Source organism: Oncorhynchus kisutch, linkage group LG7 (assembly GCF_002021735.2).
Source record: "Oncorhynchus kisutch isolate 150728-3 linkage group LG7, Okis_V2, whole genome shotgun sequence".
NCBI classification, from domain to species: domain Eukaryota; kingdom Metazoa; phylum Chordata; class Actinopteri; order Salmoniformes; family Salmonidae; genus Oncorhynchus; species Oncorhynchus kisutch.
In genome coordinates, this window is record NC_034180.2 from 13,898,305 (window position 1) to 13,916,011 (window position 17,707).

Here is a 17,707-nt window from a genome sequence, read left to right on the forward strand (position 1 = left end):
AAGGACAACCAAGTCACGGTATTGGAGTGGCCCTCACAAAGCCCTGACCTCAATCCTATAGAATATTTGTGAGCAGAACTGAAAAAGCTTTTGCGAGCAAGGAGGCCTACAAACCTGACTCAGTTACACCAGTTCTGTCAGGAGGAATGGGCCAAAATTCACCCAACTTATTGTGGGAAGCTGTTAGAAGGCTACCCGAAACATTTGACCCAAGTTAAACAATTTAAAATCGATGCTACCAAATACTACTTGTATGTTTTTATCTTCTGACCTACTGGGAATCTGATGAAAGAAATACAAGCTGATATAAATAATTCTCTCTACTATTATTCTGACATTTCACATTCTTAAAATAAAGTGGTGATCCTAACTGACCTAAAACAGGAATATTTACTAGGATTAAATGTCAGGAATCGTGAAAAACTGAGTTTAAATGTATTTGGCTAAGAGGTATGTATAAACCTCCGACTTCAACTGTAGGATGCGACGTACTAAGAATGAAATACAAATTAAAAGCAAAAAAGGATGGTCTATTGTACAGAGAAGAGAACAAAAAGTTTGAGATGAAATTTTTTGTTTGTAAATAGTTTGCTACAATGACGCACTTAGTTATCTACCCAACTCGTTCCTTTCTCTTAGCATGTACAGGCAGAGGTGTGAAGTATTTAAGTATAAATACTTTAAAGTACTACTTAAGTAGTTTAAGGGGTATCTGTCGGAAATCGGTATTTTTGGGCGCAGATTTGCCCAAAAACTAACTTGCCTTAACTAGGCAAGTCAGTTAAGGACACATTCTTATTTTCAATGACAGCCTAGGAACGGTGGGTTAACTGCCTCATTCAGGGGCAGAAAGACAGATTTCCACCTTGTCAGCTGGGTGAATCAATCTTGCAACCTTACAGTTAACTAGTCCAACGCAATAACGACCTGCCTCTCTCTCGTTGCACTCCACAAGGAGACTGCCTGTTACGCAAATGCAGTAAGCCCAGGTAAGTTGCTAGCTAGCATTAAACTTATCTTATAAAAAAACAATCAATCATAATCACTAGTTAACTACACATGGTTGATGATATTGGGAGATAGATACTTAGATACTTGTATGCTCAGTCAGATTATAGGCAACACGGGACGTGCGTTTTGCCAGCAGCTCTTCGTTGTGCGTCAAGCATTGCGCTGTTTATGACTTCAAACCTATCAACTCCCGAGATGAGACTGGTGTGACCGGAGTGAAATGGCTGGCTAGTTAACGCGCGCAAATAGCTTTTCAAACTTCACTCGCTGAGCCTTGGGGTGGTTGTTTCCCTTGCTCTGCATGGGCAACGCTGCTTCGATGTGGTGACTGTTGTCGTTGTGCTGCTGGTTCGAGCCCAGGGAGGAGCGAGGAGAGGGACGGAGGCTATACTGTTACACTGGCAATACTAAAGTGCCCATAAGAACATCCAATAGTCAAAGATTAATGAAATACAAATGGTATAGAGGGAAGTAGTCCTATAATAACTACAACCTAAAACTTCTTACCTCGGAATATTGAAGACTCATGTTAAAAGGAACCACCAGCTTTCATATGTTCTCATGTTCTGAGCAAGGAACTGAAACGTTAGCTTCCTTACATAGCACATATTGCACTTTTACGTTCTTCTCCAACACTTTGTTTTTGCATTATTTAAAACAAATTGAACTGCGAATGCATCCTGGGCCGGGCATGCCCCGAGTTTGTGAAGTGAGCGCTACTGCAGCGAAATTGGAGCTGGAGAGAAGGCCGACACTCCAGCCTTTGGGAATCTTGCGCCAGTCAAACTGGGCACACTCCACATCTGCTCCAGCTTCGCTCACATACTCTGGTCAGAACAACCACCACAGCAGAGCCAGATCACTGTGACCGAAGAGATAACAGGGTAATATGTGGTAGTTATCTGCAGTTTGCGAACGAGTCGTTCTTTTTTAAATGACTTGACTGATTTGAGAATCATTTATTTTGTTTGAACTGCTGGCTGCAATAAATCAATGAATTGCAGTGAAAGATTGATACATGCTCCTCTGTCTCAGTGGCTCCAGAGACATGTTCAGACCAACAACTGTCTATCATATGTGCGCAATAGAAAACAGATTATGCTGCAGCATAGAGAACTATTCGGCTTAAAACCTTACTAGTACTGAGCACATATTACTTTTTACTGCTTTATATGAAACGAACATGACCAATAACAACAATTCAACAACAGACAAACTGAACAAGTTCCACAGACATGCGACTAACAGAAATGGAATAATGTGCCCTTGAACAAAGGGGGGGGGGGGGGGGGGGGGGGTCAAAATCAAAAGTCAATGCTGCTGGTGGCCACACCAGATACTAAGTACTACAGTGCATCTCCTCCTCATGGACTCCACCAGATTTGCCAGTTCTTGCTGTGAGATGTTACCCCCCTCTTCCACCAAGGCACCTGCAAGTTCCCGGACATTTCTGGGGGAAATAGCCCCTAGCCCTCAACCTCCGATCCAACAGGAAATCACGCACAGAACGAGCAGTATGGCTGGTGGCATTGTCATGCTGAAGGGTCATGTCAGGATGAGCCTGCAGGAAGGGTACCACATGACGGAGGATGTCTTCCCTGTAACGCACAAGCTCAGTCCAATGATGCTGTGACACTCTGCCCCAGACCATGACGGACCCTCCACCTCCATATCAATCCTGGTCCAGAGTACAGGCCTCGGTGTAACGCTCATTCCGTCGACGATAAACGTGAATCCGACCATCATCCCTGGTGAGACAAAACCGCGACTTGTCAGTAAAGAGCACTTTTTGCCAGTCCTTTCTGGTCGCAGGTGTGATGTTCAGATGTACCAATCCTGTGCAGGTGTTGTTACACGTGGTCTGCCACTGTGAGGACGATCAGCTGTCCGTCCTGTCTCCCTGTAGCGCTATCTTAGGCGTCTAACAGTACGGACATTGAAATGTATTGCCCTCGCCACATCCGCAGTCCTCATGCCTCCTTGCAGCATGCCTAAGGCCCGTTCACACAGATGAGCAGGGAGCCTGGGCAACTTTCTTTTGGTGTTTTTCAGAGTCAGTAAAAAGGCCTCTTTAGTGTCCTAAGTTTTCATAACTGTGACTTTAATTGCCTACCGTCTGTAAGCTGTTGGTGTCTTAACGACCGTTCCACAGGTGCATGTTCATTAATTGTTTATGGTTCATTGAACAAGCATGGGAAACAGTGTTTAACCTGTTTACAATTACGATCTGTGAAGTTATTTGGATTTTTACAAATTATCTTTGAAAGACAAGAGTCCTGAAAAAGGACATTATCATTTTGCTAAGTTTAGCTTATTTTGTCACAAACTGAAATTAGGTGACCTATTAAGAGTTTTAGCAAACATGTAATCAATCAAGTGAGTTAAAGTATTTGAAAGAATAAGAAAACAAGATGCTGATGGACAGAGATCAGCCAATAAAACCAGCGGATTGGTCGTCCACTCCAGACTGTTCGACAGAGAGAGAGCCGGCTGGTGGACTAGATTAGTCATTATCTGACAATGCTAGAAAGGATGGCAGCACAGGTGGCGGCTTCTTGAAACTCCCTGAACACATAGCTGATATACTAGGCTAGCTCAATATGTAAAACGATAAGACACTTTCGTCCTTTCTAGTGTGGTTGTCTAGTGACCACCACAAATGTGTCCATCCAGCTCACCGTCTCTCGTTGCAGGCCTCACAACTGCACACGGTGTCAGCGGTCATAGGGGTGGTGAGGTCTGGGATGGGGAGTGTGGGGAGGGTTGGGGGTGTGCCACCATTGGTCAGTCTGCCCCCTGTGGCAGGCATCTCTTGGCCCAAGCCTCCATTACCCATAGGCATTTGCAACAGGAAGTCTTGGCTCTGGGGGAATGAGAAATTACAGAGCATCAGAAAGTGCAAAACAGCAGTGATAATGCAACCAAGCATGACCATAATAGTGACATAACTTTACCAACTGTCACCTTAGGTTTGTATTCTGAAGTATTTCATTGCAGCAAAGTGCACATAGAAGTCGATGCTCGTTATACTTGACTAGAGACAAAATTCCAGAACAGGAGGGAAATTAGAGAATGTAATCAAGCAAATAGCAGAAAAGGAGATGGAAAGAAAAATAAGCGCATTCCAGGCCAGAGGGGCACTCCAGGAATTGTCGGGCTCTCCCCAACTTCAGAATTCAATTAGCCGCTAAACGTCGCCAACAGAGTGGCTCTTACGAGTGAGGCAAGACAGTGTACGCGGAACAGCCATTAACATGAAATCATTAGCAAGAGAGACATCTAAACACTGGTGTGGCTTTCAGTCTTAGGTCATTATCTCCCGCTGAAAGGAAAGGAGGAGCCAAAGACTATAATGCTGAGTCATCAGACAGAGGGAAACTGTAACGTTATACAATGTGTGCGTTTGTTCAGGACTCAGGTGTTTCTGCTCCTTGTTACACCTCCACCTGTCGCTTGCCTGTTTCTCCCACTTTCTCTGCGTGTGTGTGTGTGTGTGTGTGTGTGTGTGTGGTACGGGTCGGTGTCTCTCTCTTTGGTCGTTTTCGACATCATCAAATCTGTCATGCATTTGGGTAAATGTTGACTGACTAATCTACAAATAATAATGAGTAGTTATTTATGGCAAGGTAATTTGTAGATTAGTCAGTCGGCTGCAAGCCCTCTTTCTCCTTACCTATTTATTCCTTGTTGTGCTCTACCTTTAGTATGCCTGTCGCCACCACGCTTCTGCGCCGACTCTATGGATGTGTTCGAGCAGTAACGCTAACAAAGCCGACAGTAGACGAAAGTCAGCGAGTAAAGTCGGGGAAGGTATCTGCGATAGCAAGGCTCAGATCAACATGGAACTGTCTGCTATTGTTAATAAAAGTTTATCTTTATAAAAAAATGTCTATACCCCCATATCACACTCACAACATGAAAACATAACGTGTGTAAAATGTTCTCAAATATCACTTTCGTTTGTATCTCCTGTTTCTGTAGAAAAGCAGTAAAGCTGGTTCAAATTTCAGTCATGTAGTTGGTCACGTTCGCACGGGTCAACCAAAAACACCCTAATGATCGGTTGACAAATAGTGCTGGCTGGTGATGGCTGCATGGTGGAGTTGGTGAGAAGCAACTGCAGCGACATGAAGGAGAATTCATTTTTAAAAAACTGCATGACCTTTGATCACATGGTTTTGGGAAAGTTCCTGCAGTCGACCTGGAGGTGCAAGTCAGAAAATGTTCATCCCCATAATGCAACACACTTTGAAAGGCCTAGACAAAATGTTTATGTTATGATGTTACACCAATGCCTGCCTGCATCTATCTGGTGCTTGGCTATCCACTAACTGCACACAAATATCAATTTAAACAGCCTTTGTCATTCAGTTCATTGGTCCAGCATCACCTTTTCACCACCCTACTTCTCCCTCCCTCCACCCACACCCCTCCACCAGCCCGTGGTGACTCACCACCAGCGACTGCTCCAGGGAGGAGTGGCGGTCCTCCTTCTCTACCGTGCGCCGGCAGTCGGAGCACACCCACAGGGGCAGATGCAGTGCGCTGGGGGACTGTGCCATACCATTCTGCCCTGCCCCGGGGAGCCCCGTGTCAGGATGGAGGGTGCTGTCTGGCTTGCGCTCACTCCGGCACAGGAGGCAGCGGTCACCGGTAGTGGAGTATGGGGCCCTCTGACTCAGGCCAAATGTGAACGGGGTCTGGTGGTTGGAGTGGATGTCAGTTAGACGAGTGTGTAGCACTACTGTAGTGGCAGTAATCAGTAGCTACTAACTAGTCCTCCAATATGAAGCCTACACAGGCAGGTTCTAAAGTTAATTAAGACAATGTCACGAGCAGTAAGCACAAACAGGTAGAACAAATGTTTAATTGGAAACTGAATGGTAGAGTTATTGGTCCTAAAGTTTAGGATGGGCTATTTCCATTTTTTCATACATTTTGTGCCTACTGAACGCCACCCCGGGGCTTTTCAGTTCACACAGACAGTGATACTCACAGCAGATAAACTGATGCTGATCTATGTTACCGTAGGCCTAACAGGAGTAGCTGCAGAGACAGTGAGTGATGTATTACCTGAAGGACTCCAGAGAAGTCGGAATTCACCGGCCCCTCCGAAAATTGTGGTGTAACGTTACCGTTCATAGGGACCTGGAGGACACAAAGGGCCCGACATGAACCAACACCTCCGGAGTCACCCCTCTCATTAGCACCGATGCCAAGCGTCAATTACAAGGCTATCTGAAGCATGTTAACACTTGACCTGGCAGGGGGCTACTTGGCCACACACAATTAAGGTTTGTCTCCGAATTATGTTATTTGAATTACAAATAAAACAAAGCAGTTGATGTGTCCTGGAGATATTGCAAGGAACATATGCAGATATTACGTTTCATATTAATGCTCAGCGCAGCAGTATATTGACGAGGCCAGCAAGTTCACCTGCTGTTTCTGTCTTCAACAGCTGATCTTTACATATGCAGAGTGTAGTCTTGATTTGGAGTTGATAGATCAAATGCAGTGCATGTATGCACTATGCAAAGATTGTGTAAACATCTGAAGAATTAATCAAAACACATTGATGAGGTAAACAAATGGTTATGAGGAAAATTATATTACTTCTTTGATGAAAATAATAGTCCTGACTAGTGTAAATGCTGAGCAGATCTATGCAAATTCCTTCCACAATAAGTAGCCTGGCCTAGCTGCTTTGTTTGTCTTGAATGGGGCTGACCCCAAATCTTCCCAAGACAGGTAGCAGATGCCATGTAAAGTAAGTACACTAGCCAGCATCTCTTGGCAGCTGTCTTTCTCTTTCCTTGAGTACACAACCAACAAGATTAATCATTTGACCAATAACTGGTCCTGCAAGAGATGGGGCCTACCGAATGTATATAATGGAGAGAATGACTGGCATATAGGCTAGTTATTCTAATGAAACTCAATCTTTGAATGAGTGAGTGCAATACGTTGCATTTAGCTCAAATCAGACCTTCCTTTGGATTTGCTTAGACAGACAACGTCGCAAACTATTAACACGTCTGCATTATGGACTTGTTTGGGAATATTGGCTCATCATATGAGAAAGTCCTTCAGCCCTAAAGATGGTAAACCTAGTAGTAGCCAATGTGACGTACACATGATAGGCCTAGTCTTTGGTGATTAGTGGATGTTGTTTCCCTGGCTACTGTTGTGATATAGAGAGACCGACAAGGCATAGCTGCAATATATGGAGAGGTAAGAAACCTAGAGTAAAGCAAGACACTCAATATGCCATTTCACAGCAAAATATGTAATGTTGTTATGTTAGCTATGCCATTGGTACATTGCAGGATCGTGGTTGTGGAAGTTATTTGGCTGGCTTGGCTGTGTGACAGTAGTCTTACAGTTGTCTTACACGTTATTCTTGTGTCTGTAAACGCAGCGGACGACCTAACTACTAATGACCTACCTATGAAATAATTGGTTCGAATAAACAAACTATAGGCCTACTGTTACTTAGCAGGCAAATCCGATGACACTGACAGACTCGACTGAGACTTCCTGTAACGTTAGTCTGGTGAGCCACTACTCCTGCTAAAATTGTGAATATGAAAACATCAGACAAGAAATGGAAGGCCAACTGGCTGTACAAATTGATGCGAAATTGTTAGCTAGCTGCATTCTGTAACTAGTTGCTAGTCAGTTACAAGAGACAATTCAGTTTAAGGGCACAGTGCAGTGTCGATGGTCAGCTTGGTCATAGCTAACGTTAGCTAACTATCTAGCGTGTAAACTAAGTTATCCATCTAGCAAGTAACAAACATCCACTCACACAACGTCGCGAACAGTTAGCTAATAAGCTAATAAGATAACGACTGTGGAGTAAGCAAATTATGCTATTTTCGGGCTGTCAACATTGTGGTTGTCGAGTAGCTAGAACAAGATGGCTAGAAACGTCAGCCAGGCTAGTTTATGTTCAAGTTGAGCAAGTAGCTAACGTTATAACTAACACTTTACCTTATCTGGAAAGTTTACTGACGTGGTTAGCCAGCTAAACGAACTTGGCCGTTGTCAACGTCAGGTTGCCATTTCCCGAGTTAACGTTAACTAACTAGCTACCTCAGTGGCTTAGCTAACGTTACTGAAGAATGTCAGGCCTCAAATGTCTCGATTATGTGTAAACGCGATCTCTAACGTTAGTGTTCAATACGTCGACTGTATATTCTCACCTCTCCGTTCAGGCCTGTTATAGAGACCATGTTCCCATTTCCAGAGCTCCCTGGTGTCAGAAAGCCCATGGTAGACACGGGTGTTGCCGTGGCTTGAGGACTCAGGGCCGTGGCTGAAACCCCGGCCTTGCCACTGGTACTGCAGACAGTGCTACTGCTGCCACCGCCCCGCTTGTTCTTCCTGCGTTTAGCTCCTCGTTTAGCATCGGTTGGACTCATTTTCCCACAAAAGTCAGAGACAACTTGCCGTTCAGTACAGGCAGAGTCTCAGGTGGAATGTCTGGCTCAAATCCCTCTGTTATAAAAATACGATATTTTAAAGACTTCCAGTTAGACAGCCAACCCAGTCCCTTTAGAGTCCTGATAGACTTGAGATTTCAATATGGCCACTGGACAGGAATTGGCTGCTCGAGATTGCGTTGCAACAGTACGTTCCCCCCTCTGTCTTTGAGGATTCATGGGAAATGATGTTTTTTTTTCGTTAGTGCTGGGGAGATGGATAATGACAGACTGGTTTTCTGACTGCATCCCCAAAATTGGAAGAAACACCAGAAGTGACCATTCATGATCCCATTCATAATCACTCCTGTTCATCAATACAAGTAGCAATTTGTATGCTACAGGTATATGCAATTATGTGTCCTCAAGGGGGAGTGGGCAAGTATTTATCATTTCAGTCAAGTGATCTGTACTAGGTCATGACAGATTGTTCATTGCATTAACTTGGCTTCACCGTTTATATCCTTGTTCATCTTCTTTAAGTGTGTGAATAATTTCCTGGAGGGTAGCTTTCTCCGTCTCTGCCCTTGCGTTCTCAGCCTTGGTCTGCTTGGAGGCGCGCCTAAGATCTTCTGCATCCTAAAGCTCTTACCTACATCTCAGCTTTCTCTTTCTACACTTTCTCATGAGTATCCTGGATATCTCTGGTGGTGAGCACTGAGCAGTAGATCTTCCTCGTCATCTCTCCCCGCCCCCTCTTTCAGACCCTCTCCTGCTGGGCCCACTGGTCTGTAGTCCACCTGTGGTAAATTAAATTGATTGGACATGATTTGGAATGACCCTAAACAAACAGCCAAGACAACACAAGAGTGGCTTCGGGACAAGTCTCTGTATGTTCTTGAGTGGCCCAGCCAGAGCCCGAACTTGAACCCAATCTAACATCTCTGGAGAGACCTGAGAATAGCTGTGCAGCTACGCTCCCAATCCACCCTGACAGAGCTTGAGAGGATCTGCAGAGAAGAATGGGAGAAACTCCCCAAATACAGGTGTGCCAAACTTGTAGCGTCATACCCAAGAAGACTTAAGGCTGTAATCGCTGTCAAAGGCACTTCAACAAAGTACTGAGTAACGGGTCTGAATACTTATGTAAATGTTATATTTCTTATTTTTTTAATGAGTTAGCAAAAATTCTAAAACATGTTTTTGCTTTGCCATTATGGGGTCTTGTGTGTAGATTGATGAGGGAAAAAACTATTTAATACATTGTAGAATAAGGCTGTAACCTAACAAAATTTTGAAAAAGTCAAGGGGGCTGAATACTTTCCGATGGCACTATATGTCCTGCATCCATTCAAAACCTTGATTTGAATATTTTCCAGCAGTTGGTGCAGCTTCAGCAGCAGCCTGCTCTTCACCGCTGCCTTAGCTTGACAGGGGTGCGTCCTTACATCTTACAGACCTGTAGAAAGAGAGAGAGTGACAATTCAATAGCTCTTAGCTTTCTTTCCTTGGGTGCACATATACTTTGAAATATGCATTTGGTGGTGGACTATATTGATATTATATATGACTTAATAAAAGTTAACTACGTTATTTGGGTAAGAGTCAATTCAACAGAATAAATAAATACAAATACTAGATTTTAATTGGACAGTTACTTATTGTTACATATTGTGAAACAGACAGACATGCAGACATTTTAGGTGTGTATTTTTGGATTTCAGTTTCCTCACTGACATGACAATGACTTACAGAGGGGTTGGGGTCCACCAGCCTGGCCTGCCCAAAGCTCTGCAAAAAGAATAGAAATCAAGTTCAGTACTTCAGTCTAAATGGTCCTAATATAATGTATGTCTTAAAGTAACTGTCCAATTAAAATCTAGTTTTTGTATTTATTTATTCTGTTGAATTGACTCTTACCCAAATAACGTTGTTAACTTTTATTAAGTCATATATAATATCAATATAGTCCATCTCTTTGCCCTGTGTAGAGGCTTTCTTGTGCTGCTCACTGGAAAAACACATTTATTACAGACATCCCTCTCACAAATGCAACTAGTCATTGCTTGAAATTTCCCAAATCACATTTTTCAGTTCAGCCTATTTTGAAAAGCCATTTAAAATGTGCAGGGCAATGGCTTTATTACAGTTTTGTAATTTAGCTCAGCGGATGTAATAGGGCTACCTTTTTTGTTCTTAATGGTTGAAAAACAAAGATTTTTATAAAAGTATTGGCTGTTTATTTTTAAAAGCAATTAATACATGCAATTTCTGATATGTAGCCTGAAGGTCAAAGGTCAAAAGGTTAGTTGCCACGAACATAAGCTTTCCTATGAAATATGATGAATGAATGTGTAATAACTTGTTCTCTACTGCCATCATTTGTCCTAGGGTAAAATCCTATGTGAAAAATGAATGGGATGGAGGGATGAAAGAAAGAGTGATAACACACAGAGAGCTACCACTGCTGAAATACTAGGACACATTTTCTATTTCTAGGGACATAGACCTTCAAAAGAATCACTATGAGACATTGCTCCAGATGGTACTGATGGTAGTAAGTTAGTGGTAAGTTAGTAGTCTGTTGATATCCCTTTGGTGGTGTGGGGGCTGTGCTTTCGCGAAGTGGGTGGGGTTATAATCCTTCCTGGTTGGCCCTATCCGAGGGTAACTTTGGATGGGGCCACAGTGTCCTTTTCTGGGTCTGGTCTGAGCTCAAACAGGGTTGACACTAGCTTCTATTGCCACAAAGTCATAAAACTTAAACATTTCTACAATTTATCTTCTTAAAATGTGATTTTAACCCTAACCCTAACCATAACCACACTGCTAACCTTATACCTTAACCTTAAATTAAGTCCAAAAAGCACAATTCTGTTGCCAATTTTGACATTGTGACTTTGTGCCAACATAAAAGCTAATGAAGAAACACCTGTGTGAAACTAGCCACAACAAGGATGATCCACAATAGTGGAATTTGCAGGACAACTTAAAAATAAAAGTTGCCAAATGAAACTCATCTAAACGGATACAAATAGTGGAATAATGCCATATTTGGACTAGATAATGCCAAGCAAGGTTGGAATGTCGTTATGTAAATTGTTCTAATCCCACTGTGGATGTATTAGACTGCATAATTGCATTGGGAACATAAAGATCCAGTGCATTTGGAAGGTATTCAGACCCCTTCACTTTTTCCAAAAACAGGTTTTTAGACATTTTTGCTTAAGTATAAAAAAAACTGAAATATCAGGGATGGTATTGACCAGGTGATGAACAGTGCCTGGTTTCATCCACACGTGACCCATGGCATTCAGGCCACAGAGCTCAATATCAAATTTCATCAGACCAGGGAATCTTGTTGCTCATGGTCTAGTTTTGGCAAACTCCAAGCGGGCTGTCATGTGCCTTGTATTGAGGAGAGGCTTCTGTTTGACCACTCTACCATAAAGGCCTGATTGGTGGAGTGCCGCAGAGATGGTTGTCCTTTTGGAAGTTTCTCCCATCTCCACAGAGGAACTCTGGAGCTCTGTCAGAGTGAACATTGGGTTCTCGGTCACCACAACGGCTTGGTTTTTGCTCTGTCATGCACAGTCAACTGTGGGACCTAATATAGACAGGTGATAAATAGCCATCACTAGCACATAGAGGCTGCTGCCTATATACATAGACTGGCCACTTTAATAAATGGAACACTAGTCACTTTAATGTTTAATGTTTACATATCTTGCATTACTCATCTCATATGTATATAGTGTATTCTATACTATTCTACTCTATGCCGCTCTGACATTGCTCGTTCATATATGTATATATTATTAATTCCATTCCTTACTTAGATTTGTGTGTATTGGGTATATGTTGGAAAATTGTTAGATATTAATGCACTGTCGTTGCTAGAAACACAAGCAGTTGTTGAAACATCTCAAGGATGATCAATGGAAACAGTATTCACCTGAGCTCAATTTGGAGTCTCATAGCAAAGGGTCTGAATACTTATGTACTGTATATAAGGTGTTTCTGTTTTTTTAACTTTTAATAGTTTTGCAACATTTCTAAAATCCTGTTTTCACTTTGTAATTATGGGGTGTTGTGTGAAGATAGATTAGGATTTTTTTTTAGAATAAGGCTGTAACTTTAACACATTTTTTGGAAAAGTTAATGGAGTCTGAATACTTTCCGAATGCACTGTATTGGGTATCAACCTACACAAATATTATCATCATAGCTCTTATTGCAGGACTTTGACTGTGGGAAATCACCTCACCAGTCATTCAATTGTGTGTATTGGATAACAATTGAAACATGGATTGTGTATGTGTGCCATTCAGAGGGGTGAATGGGAAAGACAAAATATTTAAGTGCCTTTGAAATGGATATGGTAGTAGGTGCCATGTGCACCGGCTTGAGTGTGTCAAAAACTGCAATGCTGCTGGGTTTTTCACACTCAACAGTTTCCTGTGTGAATCAAGAATGGTCCACCACCAAAAGGACAATCAGACAACTTGACACAACTGTGGGAAGCATTGGAATCAACATGGGTCAGCATCCCCATGGAACACAATTGGCACGCTGTAGAGTCCATTCCTGATGGATTGAAGCTATTCTGAGAGCGAAAGGGGATGGAACTCAATATTAGGAAGGTGCTCTTAATGTTTTATACACTCTGTGTATGTACGCCCCTAATGCAAGTATGCAGTCTAATACATACACAGTGCTATTTGAACTGTTGTTTTTTTGTTTACTGTTTGTCAAATTAATTATGTATTGTATTTATCTGTTAAGTTATATAACAACATTCCAACCTTGTTTTGCATGATCTAGTAATATTCCACTATTTGTAACCGTTTGGATCAGTTTCAATGGGGAACTTTTATTTTGAATACGAACCGCAAATTCCACTGACGTCCTTATTATGGGTAGCTTCACACAGGCCAGGGGCACCAGGGAACCAATGGGCGCTGATTTACATTTTATACAGTGAGTAAGTAGTAAGCTAGCTGTATTTTCTTCACAAATCCCGGGAGTGGAACCTTTTGCACCAAGAAACACAGAGTTAAAGGTCCGGACAAAAGCTGCAGGTACATTATCAGTTATTTGAGTTTTTCAGCACAACAACAAGCAGTCAAGCTAGCTAACTAGCTAAGTTTAGCTAACTAGCGTTAGCTAGCAGTGACGGTCTATGACCGTGTCATGTGACTTAACTAGCTTTTTAATTTATTTTATTTAACTAGGCGAGTCAGTTAGGCCGTCATTGTAAAGAACAATTGTTCTTATCTGGCCAAACCCTCCCTTAACTCGGACGACCCTGGGCCAATTGTGCGCCGTCCTATGGGACTACCAATGACATTTGTGTGTAGAAAGCTAATAACGTTAGGTAGGTAACGTTACCGTGACTAGTTCTAAAAAGTTAGCTCTCGTCACCGCTAGTTTCCGCGTTTGGTGATTGTACTCAGCTGGACAAATGCTGAAAGTGGCACCGCCAACGTTAAGCAACATGTTAGTTACGTTCTTCTGACTGACGGTGTCGACATTGTCATTCATAGTTAACAGTAACGTTACAGCTAACGGGCAACTGTTTCTGTACCTGCTATCTAGCCAGCTACGTTTAATGTTTCTAGTTAACTAAGAAATATTATAACGTTCACTATGTAGCGGTTAGTTACTATTTTAAATCCAAAGTGAGTGTTGCTTTGTAAGAATGGATTGCTAGGGTAAGCAGTGAAGCCAGACACCTTTTCAGGGTTTAGCTCGCAATCAATTAAAAGTTAGCCAATAGTTTTATTTTCATTCGATAAATTAGAACGTTATAGATGACTACTAATTAGCATGTCCTCTTTTTTTTTTTAAGATGGCAAACTACTGACCTGACTACCGTTTACGTGTCCATTATGACATTTTTTTATTTGTTTTTTATTTTACCTTTATTTAACTAGGCAAGTCAGTTATGAACAGATTCTTATTTTCAATGACTGCCTAGGAACAGTGGGTTAACTGCCTGTTCAGGAGCAGAACGACAGATTCGTACCTTGTCAGCTCGGGGATATGAACTTGCAACCTTTCGGTTACTAGTCCAATGCTCTAACCACTAGGCTACCCTGGCGAGTCCAACTCTTTATGCAAAAGGCAAATTAATACTACAGCCATCAACTTTCTGACAGACGTAGGTTTACTATGTTGAGAAATAAGGTGATGAAAGAAATCAGACAGGCCAATGCAAACATTTTTTTATTAACATAATTGGTGAAGCAAAGGGAAATTCTAAATTGATATGGGAGAATCTAAAAAAGTTAACAGGGAAAGACCATAGTAACACTGCAAAAAGACTAGAAATCATGGTGAATAACAATCTAACACAGGATGCAGTCGAAATAGCAATAGCCTTCAATTCCTACTTTATTGACTCTGTCAGGGTACTGACACAGAACCCCTCCACTGGTTTCTTGGGCTCAGTGCTAGTGAATGACACTCAACCTGTCTTCATCATAAGGGAGGTTTCTGAGTCAAAGGTGAACAAGGTGATTAGCTCACTAAAGAACTCTAAAGCCAAAGATGTGTTTGGGATGGACTCTACCTTTCTTAAAAACTACAAAGAGTCACTCATTGGCCCCATTACTAAGGTCACCAACACATCTATTGGTCTCGGTATGTTTCCAAGGGTATGGAAGTCGGCCATAATAACGGCCATCTTTAAATCAGGCGACCCTGCTGACGTGAGTAACTACAGGCCCATTAGTATACTACCTGTGGTGTCAAAGGTTGTTGAAAAGTGTGTAGCAGAACAACTGATTGCCCACCTCAACAACAGCCCCTTCACATTACACTCCATGCAGTTTGGCTTCAGAGCGAAACACTCCACAGAAACGGCCAACTGCTTTCTTCTGGAAAATGTGAAGTCCAAGATGGACAAAGGGGGTGCTGTTGGGGCTGTGTTTCTGGACCTAAGGAATGCTTTTGATACTGTTAACCATGAGATTCTCATCACAAAATTGTCCAAGTTCAACTTTTCCCCTGATTCCTTGAGATGGATGAAATCATACCTTGAAGACAGAACTCAGTGTGTCAGAGTGAGCAATGAGCTGTCGCCCACTCGTAGCTATGATGTGGGCGTGCCCCAAGGGTCAATACTCGGGCCCCTCCTGTTCAGCCTGTACATTAATGATCTGCCTTCTGTCTGTACTGGGTCTGAAGTTCAAATGTATGCAGATGATACAGTGATATATGTGCATGCAAAGAGCAAACAACAAGCTGCACAAGAACTCACTACTGTAATGGTCCAGGTTACAAAGTGGCTCAGTGACTCGTGTTTGCATCTCAATGTGAAAAAAACTGTTTGCATGTTCTTCACAAAGAGGGCAACAGATGCTACTGAGCCAGATGTCTATGTGTCAGGGGAGAAGCTCCAGGTGGTATCCGATTTTAAGTACCTTGGCATCATACTTGATTCCAACCTCTCTTTTAAAAAGCATGTGAAAAAGGTAATTCAAATAACCAAATTCAACCTAGCTCATTTCCGATTTATACGAAATTGTTTGACTACAGAGGTAGCAAAACTGTACTTCAAATCTATGATACTCCCCCACTTAACATACTGCTTGACTAGTTGGGCCCAAGCTTGCTGTACAACATTAAAACCTATTCAGTCTGTCTACAAACAGGCTCTCAAAGTGCTTGATAGGAAGCCCAATAGCCATCATCATTGTCACATCCTTAGAAAGCATGAGCTCTTGAGTTGGGAAAATCTTGTGCAATACACCGACGCATGTCTTGTATTCAAGATCCTTAATGGCCTGGCTCCCCCTCCACTCAATATTTTTGTTAAACAGAAAACCCAGACATATGGCAGCAGATCCACAAGGTCTGCCATGAGAGGTGACTGTATAGTTCCCCTAAGGAAAAGCACCTTTAGTAAATCTGCATTCTCTGTGAGAGCTTCCCATGTCTGGAATACACTGCCATCAGACACACATAACTGCACCACATATCACACTTTCACAAAATGCTTGAAGACATGGCTAAAGGTCAATCATATTTGTGAACATGGTCCCTAGCTGTGTGTGTTGCCGCTTTCCATGTTGTCTGTTGTCTGTAGCTTGTGAGGTGTGGAAACACTTTGTTGCTTTTATGAATTTTGTCTTGCTGCTTTTTGTTCTATGTTGCTCTGTCTGTATGCTACGTCTTGCTTGTCCTATGTTGCTCTGTCTGTATGCTATGTCTTGCTTGTCCTATGTTGCTATGTCTTGCCTGTTCTATGTTGCTATTGTCTATATTGTAATTGTTTTTAATAACCTGCCCAGGGACTGCGGTTGAAAATTAGCCGGCTGGCTAAAACCGGCACTTTTACTGAAACGTTGATTAATGTGCACTGTCCCTGTAAAAATAAAAAATAAACTCAAACTCAAACACCTGCATTGTTTGGGGTTTTAGGCTGGGTTTCTGTACAACACTTTGTGACATCAGCGGATATATGAAGGGCTTTATAAATACATTTGACTGATTGATATTGATAGCCTTCCTCTTGACTGAAGAGAGACATTTTAGTTTTAAAAGTTCGTGACCTGCCATTCTACACATTTTGCCATTCGGCGTAGAGAAAAATTTGCAGTTGTAAAACAATGTTTCTGCAATTCTACACATTTTGCGATGGGGTCCGGTGGAGAGAACATTGCAATTTTATAACCAGTTTAGCATTTGCTGTTCTACAGCAAATTTTCTGCAATTCTGCCACTTTTTCCATTGGGGTGGAAAATACATTTTTGAATTTTTAAAGGTAATTTCCTACAATTATACACACTTTGTAATGACTTATGCCATGTTGTGATATCTGAGTGAAAATGACTAACAAAATCAATCTGGGCCCACTGGCAGCTGGGGGCCCTAAGCGACCACTTATGCCGCTTTTGCCTGGAATCGCCCCTGCAGACATTGGTCAAGATCCCTGCACAAACAATGATTGTGTGGTGATGAACTAGCCTATCCAGCAGCATAGCTATTCACCTAATTTGTTTATTGCCATTGAATGCAAGAATGTGCATTGACATTTGTCTCTTTGGAATAGTGGCCCAGGTTCTTTATGCCACTTTTTGGAGTTGCATTTAAAATAGTCCTAGTATTTCTTCTAAACAATAGTCAGCCTGTGTAATATCGTCACACTTATTTACTCCTTGTTAAGTCTTAGTAAAACAGAATCACCGGACAAGGAAGTGTGCCATGAGTTTAGGCTACATTCTTTCCCCCAGCAAATCAATAACTTGAAAGGACGGTTATCT

The 17,707-nt window shown here is 42.1% G+C and overlaps 2 protein-coding genes across 7 annotated transcripts in view; one reads left to right on the top strand and one right to left on the bottom strand.

The window, feature by feature from the left end:
* LOC109894218 (protein FAM193A-like) overlaps positions 1-8,639 on the bottom strand; it is a 46,776-nt gene extending 38,137 nt beyond the window's left edge. For 2 of the 3 annotated variants that reach the window (XM_031828512.1, XM_031828511.1), the window contains exons 1-4: positions 8,220-8,638; positions 6,085-6,159; positions 5,466-5,711; positions 3,690-3,874 (exon numbers count right to left, since the gene is read on the bottom strand). In XM_031828512.1, the coding sequence (XP_031684372.1) occupies positions 3,690-3,874; positions 5,466-5,711; positions 6,085-6,159; positions 8,220-8,438 (725 nt within the window). In that variant the 5' untranslated portion in view covers positions 8,439-8,638. Of the gene's footprint in view, positions 1-3,689; positions 3,875-5,465; positions 5,712-6,084; positions 6,160-8,219 lie in introns of all 3 variants that reach the window. The other variant, XM_031828513.1, reaches the window with a different exon arrangement.
* Positions 8,640-13,350: 4,711 nt separating this feature from the next.
* Positions 13,351-17,707, top strand: part of LOC109894219 (arfaptin-1-like) — a 59,894-nt gene continuing 55,537 nt past the window's right edge. For 2 of the 4 annotated variants that reach the window (XM_020487521.2, XM_020487522.2), the window contains exon 1: positions 13,351-13,519. The gene's annotated coding sequence lies outside the window, so the exon portion shown is untranslated. The remainder of the gene's footprint in view (positions 13,520-17,707) is intronic. The other 2 variants (XM_031828514.1, XM_020487523.2) reach the window with 2 other exon arrangements.